The sequence below is a fragment of the Xyrauchen texanus genome, chromosome 21 (assembly GCF_025860055.1).
Source record: "Xyrauchen texanus isolate HMW12.3.18 chromosome 21, RBS_HiC_50CHRs, whole genome shotgun sequence".
Lineage (NCBI taxonomy): Eukaryota > Metazoa > Chordata > Actinopteri > Cypriniformes > Catostomidae > Xyrauchen > Xyrauchen texanus.
In genome coordinates, this window is record NC_068296.1 from 36,934,546 (window position 1) to 36,960,579 (window position 26,034).

The window sequence follows — 26,034 nt, forward strand, 5'->3', positions numbered from 1 at the left end:
TAATATAAGGAGCTCTGACCTTTTCCATCAAGCCAAAAGCAAATTCATTTGACTCTCTGTCTCTCCATCATTGCTCACACTTTCCCTTGCTCTGCTCTCTCTTTCGTTTCCTTTCAAATTTTACCCATTATTCCATTCCCGTTTCCTCCCTGAGATGGAAAGAGTGAAGTGTCGTTTAGTTGTGCCAAGCGTTCACTCGCTGTGAGTGCCATCTCTGCTGTGCGTCTTTTGAAAGTTGACATCTCCTCACAGGACTAAACGTCAGTGTGGAGTTGGTGCAGATCCCAGTCGGAGAGGCCCACAACTTGGCCGCCACCACACAACTAATCATACCACTAAATGTTATTGCAGTGCTTGCAATGCAGCACTGTCTTGGTATTCCTCAAACTTTCCCATTAGAATTTGTTTTAAATTTGTTATGAATTCAGCCCAGACCTCTCAAACTTTGTTTTGTTCATAATTTCAGCCTTATGTGTCATCCAATTTTGATATTTGTAAACTTTATACGTTAAGAAGTTTGGAAATCTGCCACTGAATTAAATTGATCGAATGATTAGCATTTAAAATGTAAGAAACTGATTGCATGTCATGGTAATATTTACATACTGATATAGTTAACATTTATAAGCACCAAACACAGGACACTTTCTTTGTGTTATTCTGTGCTATTTGTAATTGTTGGCCTTTGTAAACATGTGCTAGAAGTCTATATTTCTTCAGCCATAGGTGCGTTTTTAAGATGCCATGTCAAGTTTAACTTGTTAAAAGGAACAGTTCACACTAGAGCTGTCAGTCGATTACAAATTTTATCGTGATTAGTTGGATATTTTAACAAAACTTTTCACAATATAAAGATAGAAATGCACTAAAATATCACCAATTCAAGTAACATTAAACGTTTCCCACAGTCTAAGTGGACTTTAGGAGAAAAGACAGAGAACAAAGCCCCATCACCATCAATGGAGCACCGGTGGAGAGAGTCTTCAAGTGCAGCTTCAAGTTCCTCGGTCTCCACGTCACTGAGGAACTCACGTGATCCATCCACACTGAGGCCGTTGGCTCACCAGCACCTATTCTTCCTGAGATAGCTGAGGTCTGAAGTTTGGAATGAACCAACACATCCTCACACGGTTCTACACCAGCACTGTAGAGAGCATCCTGACTGGCTGCATCACCGCCATTTACGGCAACAGCACTGCCCTCAACCTCTAAGCCCTGCAAAGGGTGGTGCGAACTGCCAGACACATCCTCAGAGGTGAGCTTCCCTCCCTCCAGGACATCTATAACAGGCAGTGTGTGAAAAAAGCTCAGAGGATAATCAGAGACTCCAGCCACCCGAGCCATGGGCTGCTCTCACTGCTACCATCAGGCAGGTGGTATCGCAGCATCAGGACCCGCACCAGCTGTCTCCATGATAGCTTCTTCCCCCAAGCAATCAGACTTCTGAACACTTGATTGATCACGATACATATATCAGCACTGCACTTTATTAATCTCACACTGGACTCTAATAAAAGATATTTCTCTTAACAACACACTGGCAACTGACTATCAACCGACAACCTGAATGTCAATACAATCACTATACAACCTTACTGCACATTTATATATATATATTATATTATTGTATACTGTGTATTACATATTGCGTGTAGTGTTGCACTTGTGTTTATAGTTGAGTGACAATAAAGTGATTTGATTTGAAGTGGGAGTTTGACTAAATGAAAGAACTAGTCCCACATAGGTTGCATATCCATTGCAATAGGCATTAAATCTACTCTCATCCTCCACAATATGAATCTGCCTGTAGACTGTGGCTATCCGCATTGTTACAGCAATCGTGAAGCTGTGTTCAAGATTCGCGTCAAGGCATCAACACAAGCGTAGAGCTTTGAACTCACCATGAAAAGCACTTCCAGACAAAAACGTGATGGTGATAGATAAGACTTGGCTTGCTTCTGTGGTAACTAAAATGTGCCTTACATGTCTCATCTGGGCTTGTTTTGTACATCATTCAGCGCTAACAGCTCCTTTATCCATCATTTTACCACTGACAGGAAACGCTGTCAAAGAGTATTTAATTTATTGAGATAACAACCTCCGTGGCTCTATCATAGGAGAGTGTTATGACAGTACCGCCCATAGAATGTCTATGGGACTGAAGCATCAAGCTGTTTAATGCTAAGCTTGTAGGCTTATCTTGGTAGAAGGGCTCTGGCACAGTTGTGTGACCTGTATGTCTCCAGAGTGAGGAAACATGCAGGCAGAATCACTCTGGACCCCACAAACCCTGCCCACTTCCTCTTTGAACTGTTACCCTCTGAGCGCCCCATGAAGGCAGCGTAAAGGTAATCCTTAAAAGGATAGTTCACCCAAAAATGAAAATTCTCTGATAATTTACTCATGCCTTATGCCATCTCAGATGTGTATGACTTTCTTTCTTCTGCAAAACACTTTTGAAGATTTGTAGAAAAAGATCCATGCTCAGCAGGTCCTAAGAATGGAAGTGGATGGTGTATAGATATTCGTAGGTCCAAAAAGCACAGATAGTAATGCATCCTATCTCCAGCGGTGACATCAATGTCTTCTAAAGCGAATCTATCCCTTTGTGTGCGAAAAAAATAAAAGATAAATAAGCACTTTTTAACTATAAATGATTGCTTCCAGTCAGGCGTTGACGAATGGCTGAATTTACCCGAGTGCTACCTTGAAGCGCGATGGCATGTGAACTGATGCGTGACAGACACACAACCAATCAGTTGAAGGAACATGCTAACACGCTAACATCACGGGAGCACTCGGGTAAATTAGGCCATTCATCAACGCCTGACTGGAAGAGATCGTTTATAGTTAAAAAGTTCCAGATGTCATTGTAGAAATGTAGTATTCACAATCAGCCATGATTACTTTAATCAGTGAGTGAAAGTGTCCAATAACAGGACGGTTACTGAGATTAAGCGAGTAGTATTCAGCTTTTATAAGGTTAGTGATATGACTGGAGTCTTCTTTTAAATTCGAATGGTCATGAATTCTTACATACAGAATATTGCAAAATTAAAGTTCATGTCTTTAGGAGTTCAACTTTTATAATGAGGAAGTGCACTGATCAAAATATTTAAAAAAAATCACTAAAATTTGTTGGCATCTGCAGTGTCCTCAACAATCATGATGCATCAGCTGAAATAGTGGGCGTAGTGGGCTAAAGCATAAATGTTAATCAGACGGTCGCTGGTTCGATCCCCACAGCCACCACCATTGTGTCCTTGAGTAAGACACTTAACTCCAGGTTGCTACGGGGGGATTGTCCCTGTAATAAGTGCACTGTGAGTCGCTTTGGATAAAAGCGTTTGCCAAATGCATAAATGTAAACGTAAATGTTTAGGTTTAACTTTAAAAAAGGTGCATCAAGCCAAACCCAAGATATACGGTGGTGATGAGGGACCACAGGAGCAGGCTAGCTTGTTGGAAGGTCTGTTAACTATATATTTATTTTGGAACACTGCACACATGTGATAATATGCTTCTATAAATGAACTCATTGAAAAAACATGTTTGCAGCAAAACATCATAGTGTGAAAATTTCCCAATGCAATTTGTCATATGAGTTGTGTCTAGCTGTTTTTGAATGAAAGAATGCATCATGTTGAAACAACCCTTTGCATCGTTTCATAACCAAATGTAATGTGACAAGTACTTTGCCTGTTCAAACTGAAAGCAAAAATGTTGCACGACATGGCACGATATCAGCCATTTCAGCCATTCGGAAAATATTTGATATTTAATATACAGCTATGTGAAGAGGAATTTATGATCAATGACATTTGAATGTGGGCGGGGCTACCCAGCACAACACTACAGACACAGAAACCAAACAATAAATAAAATGGCACTTGTTGCAGCTAGTTAGGCCAAAAACTCAGATTTACATGGAAAATATTCCTTGTTGCTTTGTTACATTTCACCATTCAACCAAAGCCTAAAACCTAAACTTATTTAAAACTTTAACTCTATTGTTTTTCTGCTTTGAAACCACTGGTATTTCCATTTGGGAAATGCAAATTCAGTTTCCAAACTAAAACTGATCTCTCAACTTGGGATTCCAACTCACAAAGTTAGATTTTCTCTAGCTGCCTCTGTTTTTATCATTTATTGTATGAGTCGTGATTTCTTGCCCAGAGAGGTAGGAGAGATTTGAGAGAAGTAGAAGCTGTTTTTATGTTGAGCCTGTCCCTCAGGGGCCACACCAGAGAAGCTTTCAGAAAACAGAGTGTTCCCATTAAAGAAAGAAGGAAGGGAGAGATTGAGTGAGACAAAGACAAGGATGAAGAGAGAGAATAAGTTGTACAAATTCCAGGCATACTTGTATATACCATAAACCTCATGACCTGCAGTGTTCCTGTCTCTGGATGACATCACTTCCTCCTCACATCTCGTCCATTTTTTAGCCTTCAAGGGATTATTTGTTCTTCTATATCTTTTCTGGGGAGAGAGCGGAGGGAGTTTGGTTTGATGTGTCATAACAGTAGAATAACCACCGGAAAAGACAGAGACAGAATTTGAGAGAGAGGGAGAGAGAGAGATGTAGCCTATGGAAACATTAGATATAATATATAGGGACAGAACAAAAAATCTTCTCTTTTTCGTAAACAGGAATATTCCCAGTGGCAATCTGTTCTCAAAGCTGGGAGACTTCAGGTCTTATGGTTAAGATGTCTTTTTAGTGCTTATTAAATTATAAGTGTTTGAGCTTTATAAAGGGATGTGGAAAAAAGGCTGATGAGGACTGCTACTGTAACATGCTCTACTGTAGATCACTAGCAGAGCAACAGGGCATTGCAGTACTCCAGTCTTAAGATGACAAGAGCTTGAACCAGCAGCTGCACAGCATGTACAGACAGGAAGGGTCTGGTTTTCCTGATGTTTTCCTGAACAAGTGTGAATGTGAATTACCAGGCAAGGGGTTGCCAAGATGTAGGCAGTGATGTTCAAGTGGTCATCAAACACTGCTGAGTCTAGCTGTATGGTGATGTTGTGGTCCATTAATTGGCTGGCTGGGTTGTTGAGGAGTTCTGTTTTTGCAAGGAGCTGAAGGTGTCAAACCCACCTCAAGGCTGAGATATCTTAAAGTCTGACAGGGATAAGAATTTAAAAGGAAATTCCAGGGTTATTTTCAATACTGTCTGTACCTCATATGTAGCTGTTGATTAGAACATACGATAATTTAGACTTCCCTCAGTTTGTAAAAGCGTCACTGTTTTGAAAGTGCAACAATTCAACATTGCATGCGATATTGAACGCAACACAACATTACAAACTTGGAAGTAATTGTGTAAACTCCAAGACACAGGTTTGGTACCATGGAAACTAGAAATAAGGAACCATAAACAATGGTTAGTGTGATTCTAATGTTACATTTTACTCCACTGATGGAGGATTAGGGTTGGGATTAGGGCGTATTGATAGTAAAAGTTCCATAGTAGTAACTCTATGGAGCTAAAACAGTGACTAATGTATTTTAATGATATATATATATATATATATATATATATATATATATATATATATATATATATATATATATTCATTTTAATTGCAGAATTGTGACATTATGAAGATTATTATGGTGTATTTTGTAAATGTGTATTTTCAAAAACACAATTTTTTTAGAGGTGGAATTGTAAATATTCAGATTATGAAATTTTTGAAATTTTCAGATTATGAAGAAATTCAGAACTCCAAATACAAATCTGTCAAATTCAGATCGCAGAATTTCAGATCATATCTAGGCCAAGGGTCAAGCTTTTGTGTTGTACATGGACAAGTAGAGGTTATCAGAATAGTCAAACACAGCATTTCGGCCAATCACAGAGCTCTACTCCCTTAGATTTCTGGCTAAATTGCTAATTTCGACTATTCAGTTAACCGCCACTTTTCTCAATGGAAAACGGAAGCTTGATCTTTCGCCTAGTTTGTTCACGATATTATAATTTTTTTTAATCTGAATGTTTACAGCTAATTTCACATCTTAAAAATCTAAACCAAAAGTCTTCTGTAAAAACATACAAATATATAAATTGCGCCACAAAATCTAACATTTTGTTAATTGTCACATGTCTAGAATTCAAATGAACAAAATTCAGATTCAAATAATTTTGTCATTGTCCTAGCTCCATACAACTTGCATTTGGTGCCACTTGTAACTGGTCAGGAGCACTTCCAGCTTCAGCCACTGGGGGCAGTGGTTCAGATTTTGACAAGCACAGACCGATTACAGCAGTAGAACTTTCAACCTCCTGTTTGCCGAATTCACAATGTGACCAGTCCGTGTAACTCGATCCTTTCTGTGGCTAAATGAGCAGCTAAAAAAAAAAACTGTGCTTGATGTCTTTGCAAGGATACCAGGAAGCGATGTGATGTAACTATTAATAAAGAAATGTTTACATGCAACTGAGTTCTACAAACTCCAATCACAGGAATGACATCAGTTATAGCATAGTTCAACCACCTAGAAAATAAGTCCTGCCTCAGAAGGACAATTTAGACTTCATTACTTCAATAGCAAGTATTTTAACAGAATAATTTGTGATTTAACAAAACAAACATCTTTACATACCTGCTTTAAACCCATTTTTACACAATACACTTCCATTATTGTGTACAAGTGTAATACTGTAAATATACTGTTTATATACAATTAGTTGAAATCTTTGTTTCATCATCGACTGCAAGTCAAAGATGCTGTCCATAAATAAAAAGAATATTCTAGAATATTCCTTTAAGTGCTGTGTGGGTGGATTGTGTTTTTGTATGGGCTCAAGGTCAAATTTCTGATCAAAAGAGATCAACACACACACACACACACACACACACACACACACACACACACACACACACACACACACACACACACACACACACACACACAAGCACATTTTCATAAAAGTGAACATTACTCTTAAATTCTTCAATACTTTCAGACATTTATTCCTCAGAACATCTCATCTGGTAACATTATTTCAATCTCTTTGTCTCTCTTACTCTCATTAAATAAGAAAATCTTTTCTCATGGTTCATGTCTGAGCTGTGCATATCAAGCCTCTTTTGGGACATGTGTGCCCATATAGTTCCTTCCTCTTAAACGACAGCTACATTATACATTCATAATATTCATAATGTCTTCACCACAATCCCATCCACACAAATCAGCACATGAACACAGATAGAACAGCATTTGTTTATGTAAAATGTCATATTTGTTTTTCTTTCTGCACAGTCGAGGGGTGGGGACGACAGTGAGAAGCAGGGACCTGTGTTGTGTTTAGTATCATGTGTTTTCAACACCTTTTTAATTAATTCTTCAGTGTTTGAAAAATAATCATAGCTGACAGCTTCACACATTCATACACACACATACACACATGGGAGGAAAAAACAGATCTGAACAAAATCTCACACTTTATATCTGAGCTGCATCTTATACAACAGAAAGTGTGTATGAAAATATAGGGAGAGATGCATTGGATCAAATGGTTCGAAATGTTGAACCTGTGCAAAACTTCATGATGCTAGCTTGTTGTGGATCGCTGCAAGATTGATTTCATGAAAATAACATGACTGTGGCGTCATTTTAGTAAAACGATGTTTACGTGTGTCTTTATACATATTGCGGCTGTTCTAAAATGTCCACTGTGTGGCGCTAAAAGCGAGTTGTTCTCCCAAACAGATGAGGATTTTAAGGTTAATGCTCTATCGTGTTTTAACCCTTACCCATAATAAAACCTACCTCCCTACCTTTTTATTTCTCCTTCTTTAACCTGTGCTACCTCTGGTACGGCGCTATTTAAATGTAACATTATTATTATCTAACTTAATAATGGTGTCTTATTGTAAACATTTCTGATACATTTATGAGAATTTCACCTGATTATAGGCTATTCGTTTTATTTTCATTTCTTTTAATGTTTGAATTTGTATTTATTATTCACACTGAAAAATTTGTACTTGGCATTTCACATTTAGCTTGACACCTCCTTCTTAGAATAATGTTGTTATACCTGCACAAACAAATGAAAATTCAGTTTCATGCAGATATTAATATCAGAAATACCAGGAGAACACAGTTAACAGATTCCACAGTTAATGTAGCCTACAAATTCAACTCCATCTTGTAAGAAAAAAAAAGAATAAAATATTTTTTAAATACTAGTCACATAATAATAATAATAAAAATATTACTTAGCAAACACCTTTAAAATTGCTTACTCTTTAATCTGTTACAATTGACTGGCATTTGTGATGAAAGACGTTTCTGTCTTTTGACATTCAGACTGAATACTCTTTGAATTCAGTGACGGGAGGTCAAAAGTGCTGTTGCTGAAATCGGTCTGTGCTTTCCGAAATTTGAATCACTGCCCCCAGTGGCTGAAGCTGGAAGTGTTGTGAGGTGAAATGTCCACAGAGTGGCAGCAAAACTAAGTTGTATTTTTTGTAGTAAATTACAACACACAGTCAACAGTAATACATATTTTATTAAGCCTAATCCCCTAATTTTTAAGATTTCAATTCGATAACAAAATTCCATCAAATTAAATAGTGTTATTTTAAACAGATTAACTTAATAAAACATAGTTAAAAACATTTAGTTTGTTTTCAAGAACACTTAATTCAGTTTGATGGAAATTTTGTTATATTGAAATGTGTAAATATTATAATAATTTTTTGAGCGTAGCCCAAACCCCAACCCTAAACCAAACCATCAGAGAAGTAAAAATGTAATCTTAGAGAGCAAATGCAACCTCTGAATCATGTTCACCATTGTTTACATGACCTGAACCCGTGTCAGAAGATGCACTATCACTAGCGATAATATCTGATGGTGATGATGCTTTTCAGTTGTTTGTCATGGCAGTTTCCTGTGTGATCATGTAGAGAAAATCTGGGATTTTTCTATTACTACTCTTTGTCACCTGCTTGTTTAACCCTTTAAGCTCTGTAGGTGCTTTAAAACATTTCCTGTTTCCTGTTTCCTGTTTCAGTGGCACAGCTAGAAAATGTAGCCTATTTGTTTTTTTTTCTTATTTGACATTATATATATCTGGGTGTAAGGTTGGTCCAAAAAACTGCTTTTGTTTTGTTCCCAATAATGTCTATAGTATCGGAGACATTTTTCTTTTTTATACGAAAAGCAATCAAAAGTTATAGCATTACAAAAATAATGTATCATTTCTAAATGTATCATTTATAATAATTGTGCCTCTCCAAACAAATAAAACATAATAATTGTACAGAAGAACTCATTACACGTTGGCATGGCATTCATAGACATGATTTTAGAATGATTTAGAGTTTTAGATATTTACATGGCACCATCTCCTGGTGGTCATATGTAACATTGTGCTTTGTGTGGATTATCTAATTATCTATGCATCTGATGATCACCTCTATATTATACACTAATAGAGTATGTATGTGATATTTATCTATATTTCTTTTTTGTGAAGTTATGAGCAACACCAACATAACTGTTAAAGACATGTACATATAGTCTGGTTGTGGAGTCTGATGTTTTTACTGATTGCAATAACATGACGGTGCAATTCTTTTACCTTCTAAGCTTTCAAACGATACCTATTTTGTGTTGGTCAAAACTGTAGTTATTAATATATTGACAATAATGTTTTTTTCTCCCATCTGTGCTTAAAATGTAAAAATTACTTGTTGCTTTGATAGTGTCACCAGTTTCTTTAATCTAAGTGTGTCAACAGCTGTAAAACCTCAATGAGAAACATAAATTATATAAATATTTATAACAGAAATCAGTGGCTGAGGATATAAAAACACAAATGTAAACTGCAATAAACTTAATTACTGACAGAAGATATTTTCCACACCAAGGTTGAAATTAAACACATGTGATAAACACTCCCACTATACAAACATACTAGCACACTAGCATTAACGTCAATGCGCTAAACACACTTCCAAATACACACCAAACCGTTTTCCACATTGCTGCGGTGGTAAAGCTAGCATGTCATCCAGATGGAGTTTAAACTGTTTCATTTAAAGCAGCAGATTCTGTTCTAAAAGTAGAGTATTTGGGTTTGGTCCCGCGGGCACAGTAAATACAAAGCCAGCTGGACGCAAGGGGAAAATCACTAATGATTTAATCCATTAGTTTCTTTGGTTCGTGTCCAAAATAAGCAAGCAAGCTCACTTGAAAAATGTTACCCGAAAGTATTTTATTTTTACCACATACTCAAAGACAATTGTAAAGGGATTGAAAGGAGGAGGCGAGAACCGGCTTGACAATATAAATAATATTTGAAGAAAAGACAAACACACAAAGGTGTCGGACAGCTGCCCGAAAATCTCTCTATCCCACACTGCAGGTTCCAGTCGGCCTATATCCCTCTCTGAGGCTTGATTAGCCTGATTAGGGGCCGGGTGTGAAGCATCATGATGTCCCCATAATGTAAGCAAAACCTGACTTACACACATAGACAAAATAAGTACCTCATTGGGGTTAACTGAATTACATTTACATTAAAATTATATTTTATGTTTTCTCTTGCCTGTTTTCCTCATCAATCAGTCGATTAAACTTGCTGCACTGACATCACTGATTAAATTTACTGTGATTCTAAAGCAAGCCCTCTGGAGACACACACACACACACACACACACACACACACACACGCTAAAATACCCCTCAATAATGTCTATTTATGGCATACACTGTGACAAGCTTGTGTCATTCACACACACACACACGCACACACACACACACACACACACACACACACACACACACACACACACACACACACACACTTCCCCCTATGGCAGGAAGATGTACCACTCCCTGACTCTGGAACTGTGAGCTTGTCAGGTGAATTTAAGTGTGATGCCGTGACAACTCAGTAGTCATTAGAAGCTCTCTCTTTCTGTCACCATCATAAATGACTAGTAAAAATGGAGGATTATGGGTACCAGAGTGCCCTGGGCTCAGTGTCTGCCCGTTGTGATACACTACAGTCATCATTATTCAGATTTTCAAGTAGAGTTTGTGGCTGCTGCAGCTATGACATTAATCAAAGTACTTGCCATGGTTATATTTTTTGGATATGGAAATGCCCTGTTTTATTTATTTATCTTTTAGGACATAAATCATGAGAATGCCATGGTATTCTTTAAAGCAGTGTTTCCCAACCTGATTTCTGGCATGGCACAGCCACATAAGCTAACCAATAGTTTTCCTTTTCAATAACTTCAATAAAATGTTTTCTGTCCGTGTTTAGTTGTGATGTTTGAAATTTGGCTATAAAAAAAAAACAACAACAAGTCACATACAGTGCTTGCGCTAGACTTTCTCATCGGCCGTCATATTGACGGACAGGGTTGTAAAATTCCGTCTTAATCTATTATTAACCGTAATTTTAGTTTTCATATTTGAATGATAATAAGACATTTAATAGCTTTTATTTTTGTTCACATTTTCATTTTTAATCATGAACTTACAGGGCGAGCAGATTATATATTTATTTATTTATGAAGAGAACAGCTGAATAACAGAGACACGAAGCAGATGAATGATTTTTCCCCGCAGTGACAGCGGAGGACACTAAAACACGACATATGAACAACACAATATTAAAAAAAAAAATACGATTAAAATATGAACAAAACTCAATTGAAAACTTCCTCCTGGTCCGCATTGACTTAAACTTGCCTGTGCGTAATCAAATGCATCAAGAGACACTGATGCTGAGGTGACTGTCATTAGATTTTGTGTCTTTGGCTCGGACAGACTATTCTCATGGCAGTTTTAATTTTGTTCTGGAGGCTGAACCCAGCGTCAAGCGCCACATCGCCCTCCACATGACAAGAGCTGCAGAAAGCTCCTGTTGAAGCCATCAGTGTTATTTCATTTACATAAAAACATTTATAAAAAAAATTATATATACACTCACCTAAAGGATTATTAGGAACACCTGTTCAATTTCTCATTAATGCAATTATCTAATCAACCAATCACATGGCAGTTGCTTCAATGCATTTAGGGGTGTGGTCCTGGTCAAGACAATCTCCTGAACTCCAAACTGAATGTCAGAATGGGAAAGAAAGGTGATTTAAGCAATTTTGAGCGTGGCATGGTTGTTGGTGCCAGACGGGCCGGTCTGAGTATTTCACAATCTGCTCAGTTACTGGGATTTTCACGCACAGCCATTTCTAGGGTTTACAAAGAATGGTGTGAAAAGGAAAAACATCCAGTATGCGGCAGTCCTGTGGGCTGAAAATGCCTTGTTGATGCTAGAGGTCAGAGGAGAATGGGCCGACTGATTCAAGCTCATAGAAGAGCAACTTTGCCTGAAATAACCACTCGTTACAACCGAGGTATGCAGCAAAGCATTTGTGAAGCCACAAAACGCACAACCTTGAGGCGGATGGGCTACAACAGCAGAAGACCCCACCGGGTACCACTCATCTCCACTACAAATAGGAAAAAGAGGCTACAATTTGCAAGAGCTCACCAAAATTGGACAGTTGAAGACTGGAAAAATGTTGCCTGGTCTGAGTCTCGATTTCTGTTGAGACATTCAGATGGTAGAGTCAGAATTTGGCGTAAACAGAATGAGAACATGGATCCATCATGCCTTGTTACCACTGTGCAGGCTGGTGGTGGTGGTGGTGTAATGGTGTGGGGGATGTTTTCTTGGCACACTTTAGGACCCTTAGTGCCAATTGGGCATCGTTTAAATGCCACGGCCTACCTGAGCATTGTTTCTGACCATGTCCATCCCTTTATGGCCACCATGTACCCATCCTCTGATGGCTACTTCCAGCAGGATAATGCACCATGTCACAAAGCTTGAATCATTTCAAATTGGTTTCTTGAACATGACAATGAGTTCACTGTACTAAAATGGCCCCCACAGTCACCAGATCTCAACTCAATAGAGCATCTTTGGGATGTGGTAGAACAGGAGCTTCGTGCCCTGGATGTGCATCCCACAAATCTCCATCAACTGCAAGATGCTATCCTATCAATATGGGCCAACATTTCTAAAGAATGCTTTCAGCACCTTGTTGAATCAATGCCACGTAGAATTAAGGCAGTTCTGAAGGCGAAAGGGGTCAAACACAGTATTAGTATGGTGTTCCTAATAATCCTTTAGGTGAGTGTGTATATATATATATATATATATATATATATATATACACATTTTATGAAATACCTATGAAAAAAATATGAATTGGAATAATACTTCTGGATCCAAGACGGCTGAAAAAGTCGGTGGGCACTGTTGCGCTCTATAGTGCTCCTTGTGACAACATTGAGAATGCTACATATACTTGTGTTGTATTAATTGACACATTGGGCTCTATTTTCATGAGTGCGTAAAGCACAGCACTATGTGCTACGACTGTGAACAAAATCATATCCAATTTTCATTAATTGTAATTGTAAGTGCAATTTTTGTGCCAGCACAAAGCGCAAGTGGGCGTGGGTGGGAGCGTTTGCAGTACTGTTGGTATGGGCACGCAAACTGTGGGTGTATTGTATGTAAATGAATTGGGGTGAAGCTCAATTTGCTATTTTCCTGAGAAACATGTCATTGCAATAAGACGTTTCAATACCAATTGTTAACTCAACTAAGTTCAAAATCCCCAAAAAGCCCAAATTCAGTTCAAAATCAATGTCAACTCAATACTAGCCATGATTTGTGTGTCAGTGGATGCAAATGATTAATAATACTTACATTCTCTGAAATTTTATGGAGCTTACATCCATATCCTGAACCACATCTTCCTTCTAAAAGGTGAGTGTCCCATTTAACAAGGATGCACAAAATAATGTAAATTCATAATTGTATTCTTCCAATCCATTGCGTACAGTCCATTTATACTACCAACTTCTTATGAATGTGCTGTCTTTGTTTATATCACTGGTGCTTGACAGGGAATGGACTGTATTATAGGACCGAGGCGGTGCCGGAGAAGAACCTCCATTGACCCGATTAGCTCCTTGCACGCACGATTTCGCCAAACCCACTTGCGAAAATACCAACACTTCATGGCCATGCCCAATGACTTAGCGCTTATGAGTGAAGGCATTGGACTGCGCTTAATGCTTGCGAGCTTAAAATATTGACCATATTCTCCTTTCACACCTTAATATGCAGAGACAACTATAAGCAAGCCATTTTCTCGAAAACTGTAAAAACATTGTATCTGTGGGGCTATAGCAAAGTCAACGAAATGGGAAAAATCCCACACACTATTCCGGCTAGCAAAAAAGTATCAAAATTTATTAAGCAACGTTTCGTTCACTCAACCTTCGTCAAGCATGCTATAAAAATTCCTCTATTTGTTTTGAGAGGCCCATCCAACCCAACACAACAACATTGACTCAACCAATGGCATGAGTTGGGGCAGGACTATCTGTTTGATCAGTGTCTGAAATTAACTTATATATTAAGGGGCAATATTTGCCCCCTGGATTTATTTTCAGGGGACTTTTTTTATCTTTATAGGGACATATTATTTCTAACCATTTAAAAGAAACTGTCTCATCATTTTATTGATGATCCATTCATAAAAATCATACAAATTATTAACACAAATTGAGAATGTATTACCCTAAGAATGCAATATTAAAGTATTTTCTTTGTTTTACTATAAATTCTCCTCCCTGCCCAGTAGGTGGCGATATACAGGAAGAATGCAAATCGACAAAAACAAAAGAAGATAGGTGAACAATAGAGATTGATATAAAAAAAGTACTTAATTATTGATCTGTTTCTTACCCACACTTGAATCGCTTCTGAAGATGTACATTTAAACACTGGAGTCGTGTGGATTACTTTTAAACTGCCTTTATGTGCTTTTGGAGCTTCAAAATGTTGGTCACCATTCACTTGCACTGTAAGGACCTACAGAGCTCAAATACATATATTTTTAATCTTTGTTTGTGTTCAGCAGAAGACAGAAAGTCATACACATCTAGGATGGCATGAGAGTGAGTAAATGATAAGAGAATTTTAATTTTGGGTGAACTGTCCCTTTAAATCAAGGTCAGTGAATATTTTGTGTGGTGCTAGTGGTAAAGAACCTTCACATACTGTGGACACAAATATTAAAAAAGCTCTCACAGCTCAAATAGGGAAATAGCCAACATAATATATCTGGATTATATGAATGAATGATTTTCTAGATTTTTCTAGATGTTGTCATTAAAACTATTTTATTAACGTCATGATGCATGTTTTATTATGCATCATCATTATTGACAAAATAAAAAAACTCTTCATCAACAAACATTTTCATCAGTAATTTCATTGACAAGATTCACACTGACAGCAGTAATACAGCACCTCATCTCGGGTTACTGTACACAGCACCTCTGTACAGCATGTTCGGCAACAACCTGAAAACAGACCCGACTAGGGAGGAGAGAAAAGCACACAGTGTGGATGGAGACAGCCAGAGAAAATCAGTGTTTCAAACAGACACCTCTTTTATAGGACAGAAGCTGACAAATATGTTTTTATTCCAAAGAGGCATTTCACATCAATAAAACATTATTTACTTTACAATTCATTTTTTAACCTCTGAGGACGTTCCCTCTAGACCTTTTGAGGACAGTTCTGTCAGATTTAGCTGACTTCAGGGGGACAATTTTGTTCCAAAATATAGCTAAACAAACACACATGCTCTGTTTGTACTTTTTTCACCTGACCCTCTATGCCTCCTGAAAACAACGGCACTAAAGATGGCAGAGAGTGTTTTCAGGTTTGCTTTTGGCACTTGTGGTTCTGTTGATGCCACAGGTCATCACAAACTTTAAATCATCATAGAGAGAGAGAGAGATGAAGAACAAAGACTCGATTCACATCAACAACAAACAACAGTACTGACAGGGAGAAGCAGTAACTCACAGACAGTCAAACGCCTGTGCACTGCACAAACAACCACATGCAATACAGACTCCAAATTCAGAGCTATTTTCAAATCATTTGGGTGATTATTTTTAGTGGTGTTTGCTAAGGAAAGCGTCACTTTTACTGTTACTCATACTGAGGGTTATGCATTTGAATAAACTATCCCCAAGTATTAAATGTCAGAATCATTGTGTAACTCATCCCACACCATTTGTTGGATGATACCTCAAATTGTGTGGCTTGTTGAGGAAAGGTTCTGCTATTACTTTCTATGCAATTAAACACACACTTTTTGCCTGGTGGGTAATAAAATGGTGAAGAAACCCCATAAATTTATCAGCTATAAAGACTCTTGGGACAACCAATACATTTGCCTCGGGTTTTCCTTCTTGCCTTCTGTTTTCCTAATTCATCTGGGCAGACTTCGAACCCTCCGACAGACGTTACACGTTACATATCCATCTACATTTATAAGCTTATTTGAATGCAATTACAATATGCAGCAGCTCAACTGACTGCACTTGTGATGTGATGTAAAGGACCTGCGTACGAGTCCTGAAGACCGTCAACATTTGAGCCAAAAGTGTCATAGAAGCACCACAAAATGACGTGGCTGCTTTAGCAATTGCGTTTTTCACCTTGCATTTGCAAGGTGAGGTTTAAGTGTTTAAGGCTTCTTCTTCTTCTTTCGGCTGCTACTTTTAGGGGTCGCCACAGCGGACCATCCGTTGTAAGCATATTTGGCACAGGTTTTACGCCGGATGCCCTTCCTGACGCAATCCCCAGTGGCTGGGGGACTCTCACTGACACCTACGGGGCAATTTAGAGTCTCCAATTCACTTAAATGGCATGTTTTTGGACTTGTGGGGGAAACCAGAACACCTGGAGGAAACCCACACAAAGATGGGGAGAACATGCAAACTCCACACTGAAAGGCCCAGTTAAGCCAGGACTAGAACCCAGGACCTTCTTGCTGTGAGGCTTAAAACTCAATAGAGCATCAACCATAAAAAAACGTATCTGTTTGGGAGAATATTTAACTCGCTTTTAACATCAAACAGTGGACATTTCACTCTAAATTGCTACAATATGTGTAATGAACCATATAATATCATTTTGTAAAAAATGTACCACAGTCATGAGAATTTTATGAGATCAGGCTGCTGTGTAAATACATTTTGCAGGACCAATTTTGTAATTTTCATAAATGTTCTAAGTGAGCTATGTGTTGTGTCTACATATCAAATTGAAACTGTTATTTCAAAAGAGCAAATAAATCCTGTTTTATTACATGACCCATATAAGCCAACCAAGCTCTCCTTACAGAGCCCACAAATGCCAGCACGCCACAAACATTAAACTTTCCTTTATAACCCACAATTTATTCCAGATACACACACAGACACAGACACAGACACAGACACACACACACACACACACACACACACACACACACACACACACACACACACACACACACACACACACACACACTCACACACACTCACACACACACACAAAATGTCACTGCTTAATATTAATGGTGGTTGATAAGGCAAGAATGATTATAACTATTGATTAAACTGAGGGCTAATGATTTGAACAAAATTAGAAAACTTAAAAATCTAGTAATAGTCTGTTTTATATCATAATTCTAAGCAGGATATGGTGAAATTATAAAATGTTATGTGACTTGGCTCTTGCAAAAAGGTATGACTTTTATTCCCATATAGAGCAACCAATCAACAAACAGAATTTAAAATCAATAAAATACAGTCATCAGATTTTAGCCTCTTTACCAACACTTTATTTTAGAAATTAAACATCTGTAAACAAAATTGGTTTCTCATTCCATATTTATTTACTGTATGTAATCAGTGCTTTCAATCGATGACAATTTTTAATCGCAATTAATCTGCAGATTTTTCATAGTTAATCGCGATTAATCGCAGATTTCAAAAGTGCTGAAACTTGACTCTATACTTCTTTTCTTGTGGAAATGCATTTAGTCCCTTCTTAGAAAAGAAAACAATATGTAACAATAATGATTCATATTTTCCAAACAAAGAGCATTCCACAGTAAAAAGACAAAAATTTACTAAAATTTAACCAATTCATGTAACATTAAAAGTTACACAAAGTGTAAGTGGAAGGATGACTAATTGAAATAACTAGTAGTCTGCATATTCATTGCAATGGGCATAAAATCTCTTAAACCCTCATCCTCCACAATATTAATAGTGGCTATCCACTTTGCTACAGCAATCGTGAAGCTGCATTTACATGATTCACGGCACTTTGAACTCAGTATATGAAATAAGAGCAAGATTTGAATGCTAGTCGGGCATTTCTGTGGCATTCTCGTGCCATTCTGTCCCATTCTCAAATGGCATATTTGCAGACAACCCTGTTGACACATAAGAGTGATTTGTGTGAGGCACTAATTGAGAGCAATGAGCCGTCTGCAGAGGATAGACCAGCTTCTGTAATGATAATCACTTATTAATCACTGTAGTGTGTCATTTGAACTGGGAGGTATCTAAATAAAATTTCCTCTCAGGTTGCCCACACCTCCCACAGATAAACACGAAAAAACCAATACCCTCCTCCCTATGCTATCTCACATGCTCTGCCCAAGATAAACCCACACAGTACAAAAACCCTGCAATATCAGGCATCACAATGGCCTGTCTTGCTGTCTACTCCCTATGTAGGTAGTTACCTTCTAAGGCAGCATCCAAACCATCTTCGAATTGTGAATTCGCCACAATTGTTTGCCAGAAGTTTGCAGCTCTTCGCCAATAGTGGTGAACCTCTTGCAAACCTTTAAAAACAATGGACAATTTGCCGCAAGTTTGCAACAAAGCTCATTTGCATATGAAAATTATCAGTGGTGCATTTGCGGTAAGTTTGCGGGCGAGATTAATTAAAGAGGAATATGTCTAGACAATGACATAACTTCTGGGAGTGTGTACTTCAGAAATGAGTGCACATTACAAATCCCTTATGTCGATTATCTCCATGGTTTCTTTCAGTCTGTTTAGCATCAATGTGCCGTGACATGATGTTTGACCTAGTAAAGATTCAGAGGAGAAACCTGCCCAAACTAAACCATAAATCTGCTTCTCAGGTCTCAAAATCCTACTTGCAATTCATTGTTAGAGCCAAAACAACCCACAGCCCTCCATAAACTCAATCCATTTGTTCATTCCCCTATTTTTGGCCCAGATCTTGTTATTGAGCTATTGAACGTGCAGTTTCCACCTCTTGGACAACAGATCAGAGAGACAGCAACCTCAGCAGACTCGACTCGCAGACCTACTGACAGCGGTCTCTCATAAACCCACTCAGGATGTCTGGGTACCACCCACAGTGAGCCAAAGAGCACAGTCTCAGCAGTCTGAACAGGCAGCTAGTGCTAATATTCATGACAGCTTATTGACACTGTATAAACAATTCAGGAATTGACAGCACTGACACTTTGCACACAACACAGTTATGGTGACACACATCCAGTGGCCTCCAAGAAGTATTTAGACACTTCAGCGACACTTAAAATGTTATTTGAATACACTGTCTGCATTGTTTTAGTGCCAGATGCACTAAAGAAATTATGTAAATAAGGCAACAGTGCAAACATGGTAGTAAAATCCAATCTGGTCTCATAGGACCAACGACTGGCTGACGACCTGAATGTGTTTTACTGCAGATTTGAAAGGCCCGATTTCACACCCCACATGCACTCGGACCTTCATTTCACACAACCATTAACACCTCCTGCAACCCCCCTCCTCCCCCCTCCTGCTACACTACCTGCACTCAAGATCTGTGAGGACGATGTGTGCCGTGTCTTTCGGAAGCAAAGGTCAAGGAAGGCTCCAGGACCAGATGGCATCTCACCAGCTTGCCTTCGTTCCTGTGCTAACCAACTGGCCCCCATCTTCACTCAGATCTTCAATAGATTACTGGAGCAGTGTGAAGTCCTATGCTGCTTCAAACGCTCCGTTATTATCCCCGTCCCTAAGAAACCTAAAATCACAGGACTTAATGACTACAGACCTGTCGCCCTGACATCTGTGGTCATGAAGTCATTTGAGAGACTGGTGTTGGCCCACCTGAAGGACATAACTGGACCCGTTCTGGACCCCCTTCAATTTGCTTATCGAGCAAACAGGTCTGTGGATGATACAGTCAACATGGGTTGCATCATATCCTGCAACATCTGGACAGACCGGGGACATACGTAAGGATCCTTTTTGTGGACTTCAGCTCGGCTTTCAACACCATCATCCCAGCTATCCTCCGGATAAAGTTAAACAAACTCCCTGTTCCTATGCATATCTGTTAGTGGATTGCCAGTTTTCTGAAGGACAGGCAGCAGCTTGTGAGACAGGGAATTTTCACTTCCAGCACCTGTACAATCAGCACTGGTGCCCCCCAGGGATGTGTGCTCTCCCCACTACTCTTTTCCCTCTACACCAATGACTGCATCACCAAGGACCCATCTGTCAAGCTCCTGAAGTTTGCAGATGACACCACTGTCATCGGCCTCATCCGAGATGACGATGAGTCTGCATACAGAAAGAAGGTTGAACGGCTGGCTCACTGGTGCAATCAAGAACCTGGAGCTGAACACGCTCATAATGGTGGAGATGATTGTGGACTTTAGGAGGAACACCCCAACACTAACCCCTCTTCCACCACCATTCTAAACAGCACTGTGGTAGCAGTGGAGTCATTCCGGTTCCTGGGCACTACCATCTCACAGGACCTGACGTGGGAGATACACATCGACTCCATTGTGAAAAAGGCCCAGCAGAGGTTGTACTTCCTTCGCCAGCTGAGAAAGTTCAACCTGCCACCAGTGCTGCTGAAACAGTTCTACTCAGCAGTCATTGGGTCTGTCCTCTGCACTTCAATAACTGTCTGGTTTGGTGCAGCTACGAAATCAGACATCAGAAGACTACAAAGGACAGTTCGGTCTGCTGAGAGGATTATTGGTTGCCCCCTGCCCCCCCTTCAAGAACTATACACTTCCAGAGTGAGGAAAAAGGCTGGTAAAATCACTCTGGACACCACTCACCCAGCCCACTACCTTTTGAACTGTTGCCTTCTGGCCGGTGCTTCAGAGCTCTGAACACCAGAACCGTCAGACACAAGAACAGTTTTTTCCCTCTGGCCATCCATCTAATGAACAATTAAATTGCCCCATTGAGCAATAATTATGTGCAATACACAGTTTAATTTTAATTTATATTCTCCAACATATCCACTTCTGCCATTACTTACATTGCTCTGTACATAATATACTGTTTTTGTTCTTTATATAACAGATTGTATTAAATTTGCACTACGTGAGTGTATGTACGTATATGTATAATTCTTTATTTTGTGTTCTTTTTTGTTTTTAATTACCTATGTCTTGCTGCTGTTTTTGGTATTGTTTGTATTGTTGTAGACTGCAAGCTCCTGTCACCAAGACAAATTCTTTGTATGTGTAAGCATACTTGGCAATAAAGCTGATTCTGATTCTGATTCTAGAATCATGTTATTACAGTAAACCAACATTTGCTAAATGATTTTTACGTTGCTCGTTGTACGTATCGATGCACTTTCCTGGTAAAATGAACATAAGACACACTACAACAACCACTTCTATTTACTTTCACACAAATCATGAGTACAATGGCAGACTATCAGTTCATAAAGTAATGCTAATGCTAAGTGAATTTGTTTCTATATCTCTTGTTTTATCAAAGCAGAAATGTTTTTGAAACAGGCTCTTTCAGAGCAGAATATGTTTCCAGTGTTGACACTTTTATGTCTTAGGGGGTTTAAATCTTTCAGTAGAGCATTCTGTTTGACATTCATGTTTTATAGACTGTCCACGAACTGTGTACAACACAACGTTTAAAATGCTGTAGCCCATTCACAGAAAAAAATTCCCCTAGGAAAAGCAACATTCTTGACTTTCATGGTGATTTATATAAGAAAAAACCTAATTAGGTGGCTTACTTTGGTTTCTTCTTTGTCCATCTCTTCAAAGGTCAAGAGAGCTTCAACTCCAAGAGTTTGGCCATTCAGGCCCAGAAGAAGATCTTGAGTAAAATGGCGACCATGGCAGTGGCTAACCTCCTCACGGACGACATCAGTAGCGAAATTCTGGACGAGCTTTACAAGGCCAGTCGTGAGTATACCAAGAGCAAGAAGGAAGCCCACAAGATCATCAAAGACATCATCAAGATCGCGCTGAAGATTGGCATCCTCTACCGGAACCACCAGTTCAGCTCAGAGGAGATGGAGACCGTTGAGCGTTTCAAAAAAAAGATGAACCAGGCGGCCATGACGGTTGTTAGCTTTTATGAGGTGGAGTACACATTTGACCGTGGCATTTTATCTGAGCTTTTGATGGAATGTAGGGACCTTCTCCATGAGTTGGTGGAGCATCACTTGACGACACGCTCCCACGGGCGGATCGACCATGTTTTCAACCATTTCGCAGATGTGGATTTCCTAACTGAGTTGTATGGCCCGTCTGAAGAGTACAGACTAAACCTGAGGAAGATCTGTGATGGGGTAAACAAACTCCTGGATGATGGCGTACTTTAACCAAACCTCCAGTTTGTGGTTTCTCAGACTCCATCAGGCTGTCGGGATTTGAACTGACAGAAACATGTGTTGTTATTTCTATGAGAAATCTAGGGTGTCGTGGCAACTTGATGATGTGATTGTAACTAGGGCTGGGCAATATTTTAAATATACACACTGGTTCTTATTTCTAAAGCTGCCTTTTCACTGTCTCCGACAACTTTACAAAAATTAAGAGTACATGCAAACTTTCAGCAAATATGCCACTGATTATTTCAACATGCAAATTAGCTTTGCGGCAAACTTGCGGCAAATTGTCCATTGTTGCAAAACGTTGACAAGTTTGCCATGAACTCTCAGTTTTTGAAAGGGCATTCACATACGTTTATAACATTTGTTAGCAATGGACTGTATTCGTTGCAAGGGAGAAGGCACTCGTGGATCGCCTTGTCAAGTACCCAGTTCCTATATATTTGCAAAGTAAATTATTATTATCATAATCATACAATTTTCCAAAGAAGCAGGCATTTAGAATAAAGTTTAGGACAAAAACCATTGATAGTTTTTAATGAAAAACATCATATCAGTTCGAGCGTTGCATATGGTCTAGTCGCACAAAGTTGAAATATTTAAATACATCCAAAGCTCAAATCCAATCTGAAAATTGTGCATCCACAGATGGTCGGAAATCTACGCAGACCCTGTGGGACTCTCCATTGGAAATGAATGAATGATCTTCTGTCAGATGCAGTGAAAAGGTGGCTTAATAATTGCGTATAAGTTGCGTTCTTACGTTAATTAAAAATACTTTGTCTAAGACAAATATTCCACCAGTTTAAAAAACGTTTCAGACACACTTAAAATTGTTCTTACCTTTGTTCTGTACCATCTGTAATGGTTTTGATGGAGATACAAAATTGTGAATATTCCGACGATTTTAACGTGCTTTATTTTCAGCCGTTAAGTTTCTAACATTGTCTTGTTAGACTAGGTCTCGAAACTCACTAGCATGAGAGCATTACGACTTTAGCATTAAACTTCAGTAGTAAAAACACTCGTTCGTTGTTAGGTTTGATTCCTTTGGTTCAATTATTTTTCAATGAATTGACTCATAACTCTGAATCAGTGATATGTTTGTGCCATCACTTGAAAATGTTCAAGGAAGTCTCTCTGTGGGACATTTGATCTATTTAAATGTTATACTAAAGAGTTAAGCAAGCTTAACAGCATCTCTGATTTCAACTTTAGTATGAAATCCCTGAAAAGTATGTTCCCTGAAGTCTCCACACAGCATTTTCATCAAAAGCTTAAACATATTGAGATTTGCCATTATTTGTTTAGTTATATCACCCAGCCCTGATTGAAAGCCAGCGTGTAAGGATGATCGCCCTGGTGCAAATTGAAGTCAAATCCTGGTTTGTATTTCCAACATACCAGATGATTGTCTGAGGAAAATCCTTTAAAGTGCAAAGCCTGAATGAATCCGTGTCCCGTAAAACTGCCCTTTGTGTAGAACTTCAGGAATGTTTTAAATTACAAGCTCCTTTAAATGCACTGTATGAAATTCAACCTACCTATCCTTTTAGAATGATCTAGCAATGCCACCTTAGCTTATTTCAATGTGCGTACAAGAACCAATGAGGATGTTTAATTAATAGTTCGCCCAAAAATAAATGTACTCACTTTCACGTCATTCATAAACTGTATGACTTTCTTCTGAGGAACACAAATGGAGATGTTTGGCAGGAGCTCTGAAATAATGAAGGTGAAAGGGGACAGGGGCTTCTAAGCTCCAGTAAACACCCTCAATGTATCCAATAATTCATTTTGCATTATTTATGTCAAACCTTGTGCATTGTGTCAATGCCTCATATTTGAATCTGAACATAAATGCGAATGAGATTTGAGAGCTGCATCGGCATAACAGCTTTAGATACATAAACTTTTTGATTGAGTTTGACAAAAATATATGACTTAATCCAATCAAACACTTTGATAGGATAGAAAAAAGAACCTCAGAGATTCTGCCAAACATCTCCTTTGGTGTTCCACAGAAGAATGAACGTGAGTTCGGAACTAGTAATTAATGACAGAAGTTTCTTTTTTGAGTGAACTATTCCTATAATATTACAAAAGCTTTGAGAGCTGATCAAATAAATGGCACAAACCTTTGTAGAACAGAGTGTGAGTGAAAAGAATAAGATGAAGTGCAGCAGAAAGATTGTAAATAAACTTAGGGGTTTTGGTCTTCTGTCTTTTGCCTTTGTAATGACTCTGTCACAGCAGCTCCCATGATCCTGTGCTAGGTCTATCCAGAGCCTGATGCTTTAGCATGTAAATGTGTGTGTAGAGAGAAATGTGATTATTCCACAAGTCTGTTGAGTGTAGCACGATTATCATTAAACATTCCACATGGACTTCTTTAAGTGTCCCTTTGTTATTTCAACATCATTTAATTAGTCTCTGTTTGATTGACTGTGAGTTTGATAGGTCTGTGCTGATGAGCCAATTCAAATGTAATGTATAATCCAGATTCTAAATTCTAACTGATTAGGGTTGTTAAAGGGGTCATGAAATGCTCTTTATATATATATATATACTCTGTTCAAACGTTTGGGGTCACTTGACTGAAATGTTTCTCTTGATCTTAAAAATCTTTTGATCTGAAGGCGTACGCTTAAATGTTGAAATTAGTTTTGTAGACAAAAATATAATTGTGCCAGCATATTAATTTATTTCATTATGAAACTAAAATGTAATTTTAAAAAAAGGTTTTGAAATTGATGACTTGGACCAAATAATAAATAAAAGCAGCGAATAAGTGCCCAACATAGATGGGAACTCTTCAATACTGTTTAAAAAGCATCCCAGGGTGAAACCTCAAGAAGTTGCTTGAGAAAATGTCAAGAGTTCATGTCTGCAAATTCTACTTTGAAGATGCTAAAATATAACACAGTTTTTATTTATTTTCGATTTTGTTTAGTCTCAACATAATTCCCATAGTTCCATTTATGTTATTCCATAGTTTTGATGACTTTACTATTATTCTAAAATGTGAATTAAAATAATAAAGAAGAATGAGTAAGTGACCCCAAACCTTTGAACGGCAGTGTATATATATATATATATATATATATATATATATATATATATATATATATATATATATATATATATATAGTTTTATTATCTTCCCTGAGGTCCATTGATAATGTTAGTAACGTTTTATTTTTTTGCAATACAACAATTATTATATAGTAATATATGATAATTTTCCACCCTGTCTCTGGCCCTCTGTCTGAAACGCTCAGTTTTGGCATAAGCGCCTACTTAAATCTTCAGCATAAACGCCCACTGTTCTGATTGGCTTACAGCGTGCAGCCCCTCAAATACAGCCATATTTATAAACTCAATCTGAACAAGAATGAACAAGCTCAACAACATTATAAAACTCAATTTCAGAGTCCACATCTAATGCACATCCAACACATTGCATTTGAAT

General features: G+C 38.3%; 1 protein-coding gene across 1 annotated transcript in view; it reads left to right on the plus strand.

Annotated features, from left to right (window-relative positions):
• The window catches only part of LOC127661722 (tumor necrosis factor alpha-induced protein 8-like protein 3), a 42,492-nt gene extending 17,555 nt beyond the window's left edge, over positions 1-24,937 (plus strand). The window contains exon 2 of the mRNA XM_052152562.1: positions 21,991-24,937. Within this exon, the coding sequence (XP_052008522.1) occupies positions 21,991-22,553 (563 nt within the window). The 3' untranslated portion in view covers positions 22,554-24,937. The remainder of the gene's footprint in view (positions 1-21,990) is intronic.
• Positions 24,938-26,034: the final 1,097 nt, after the last annotated feature.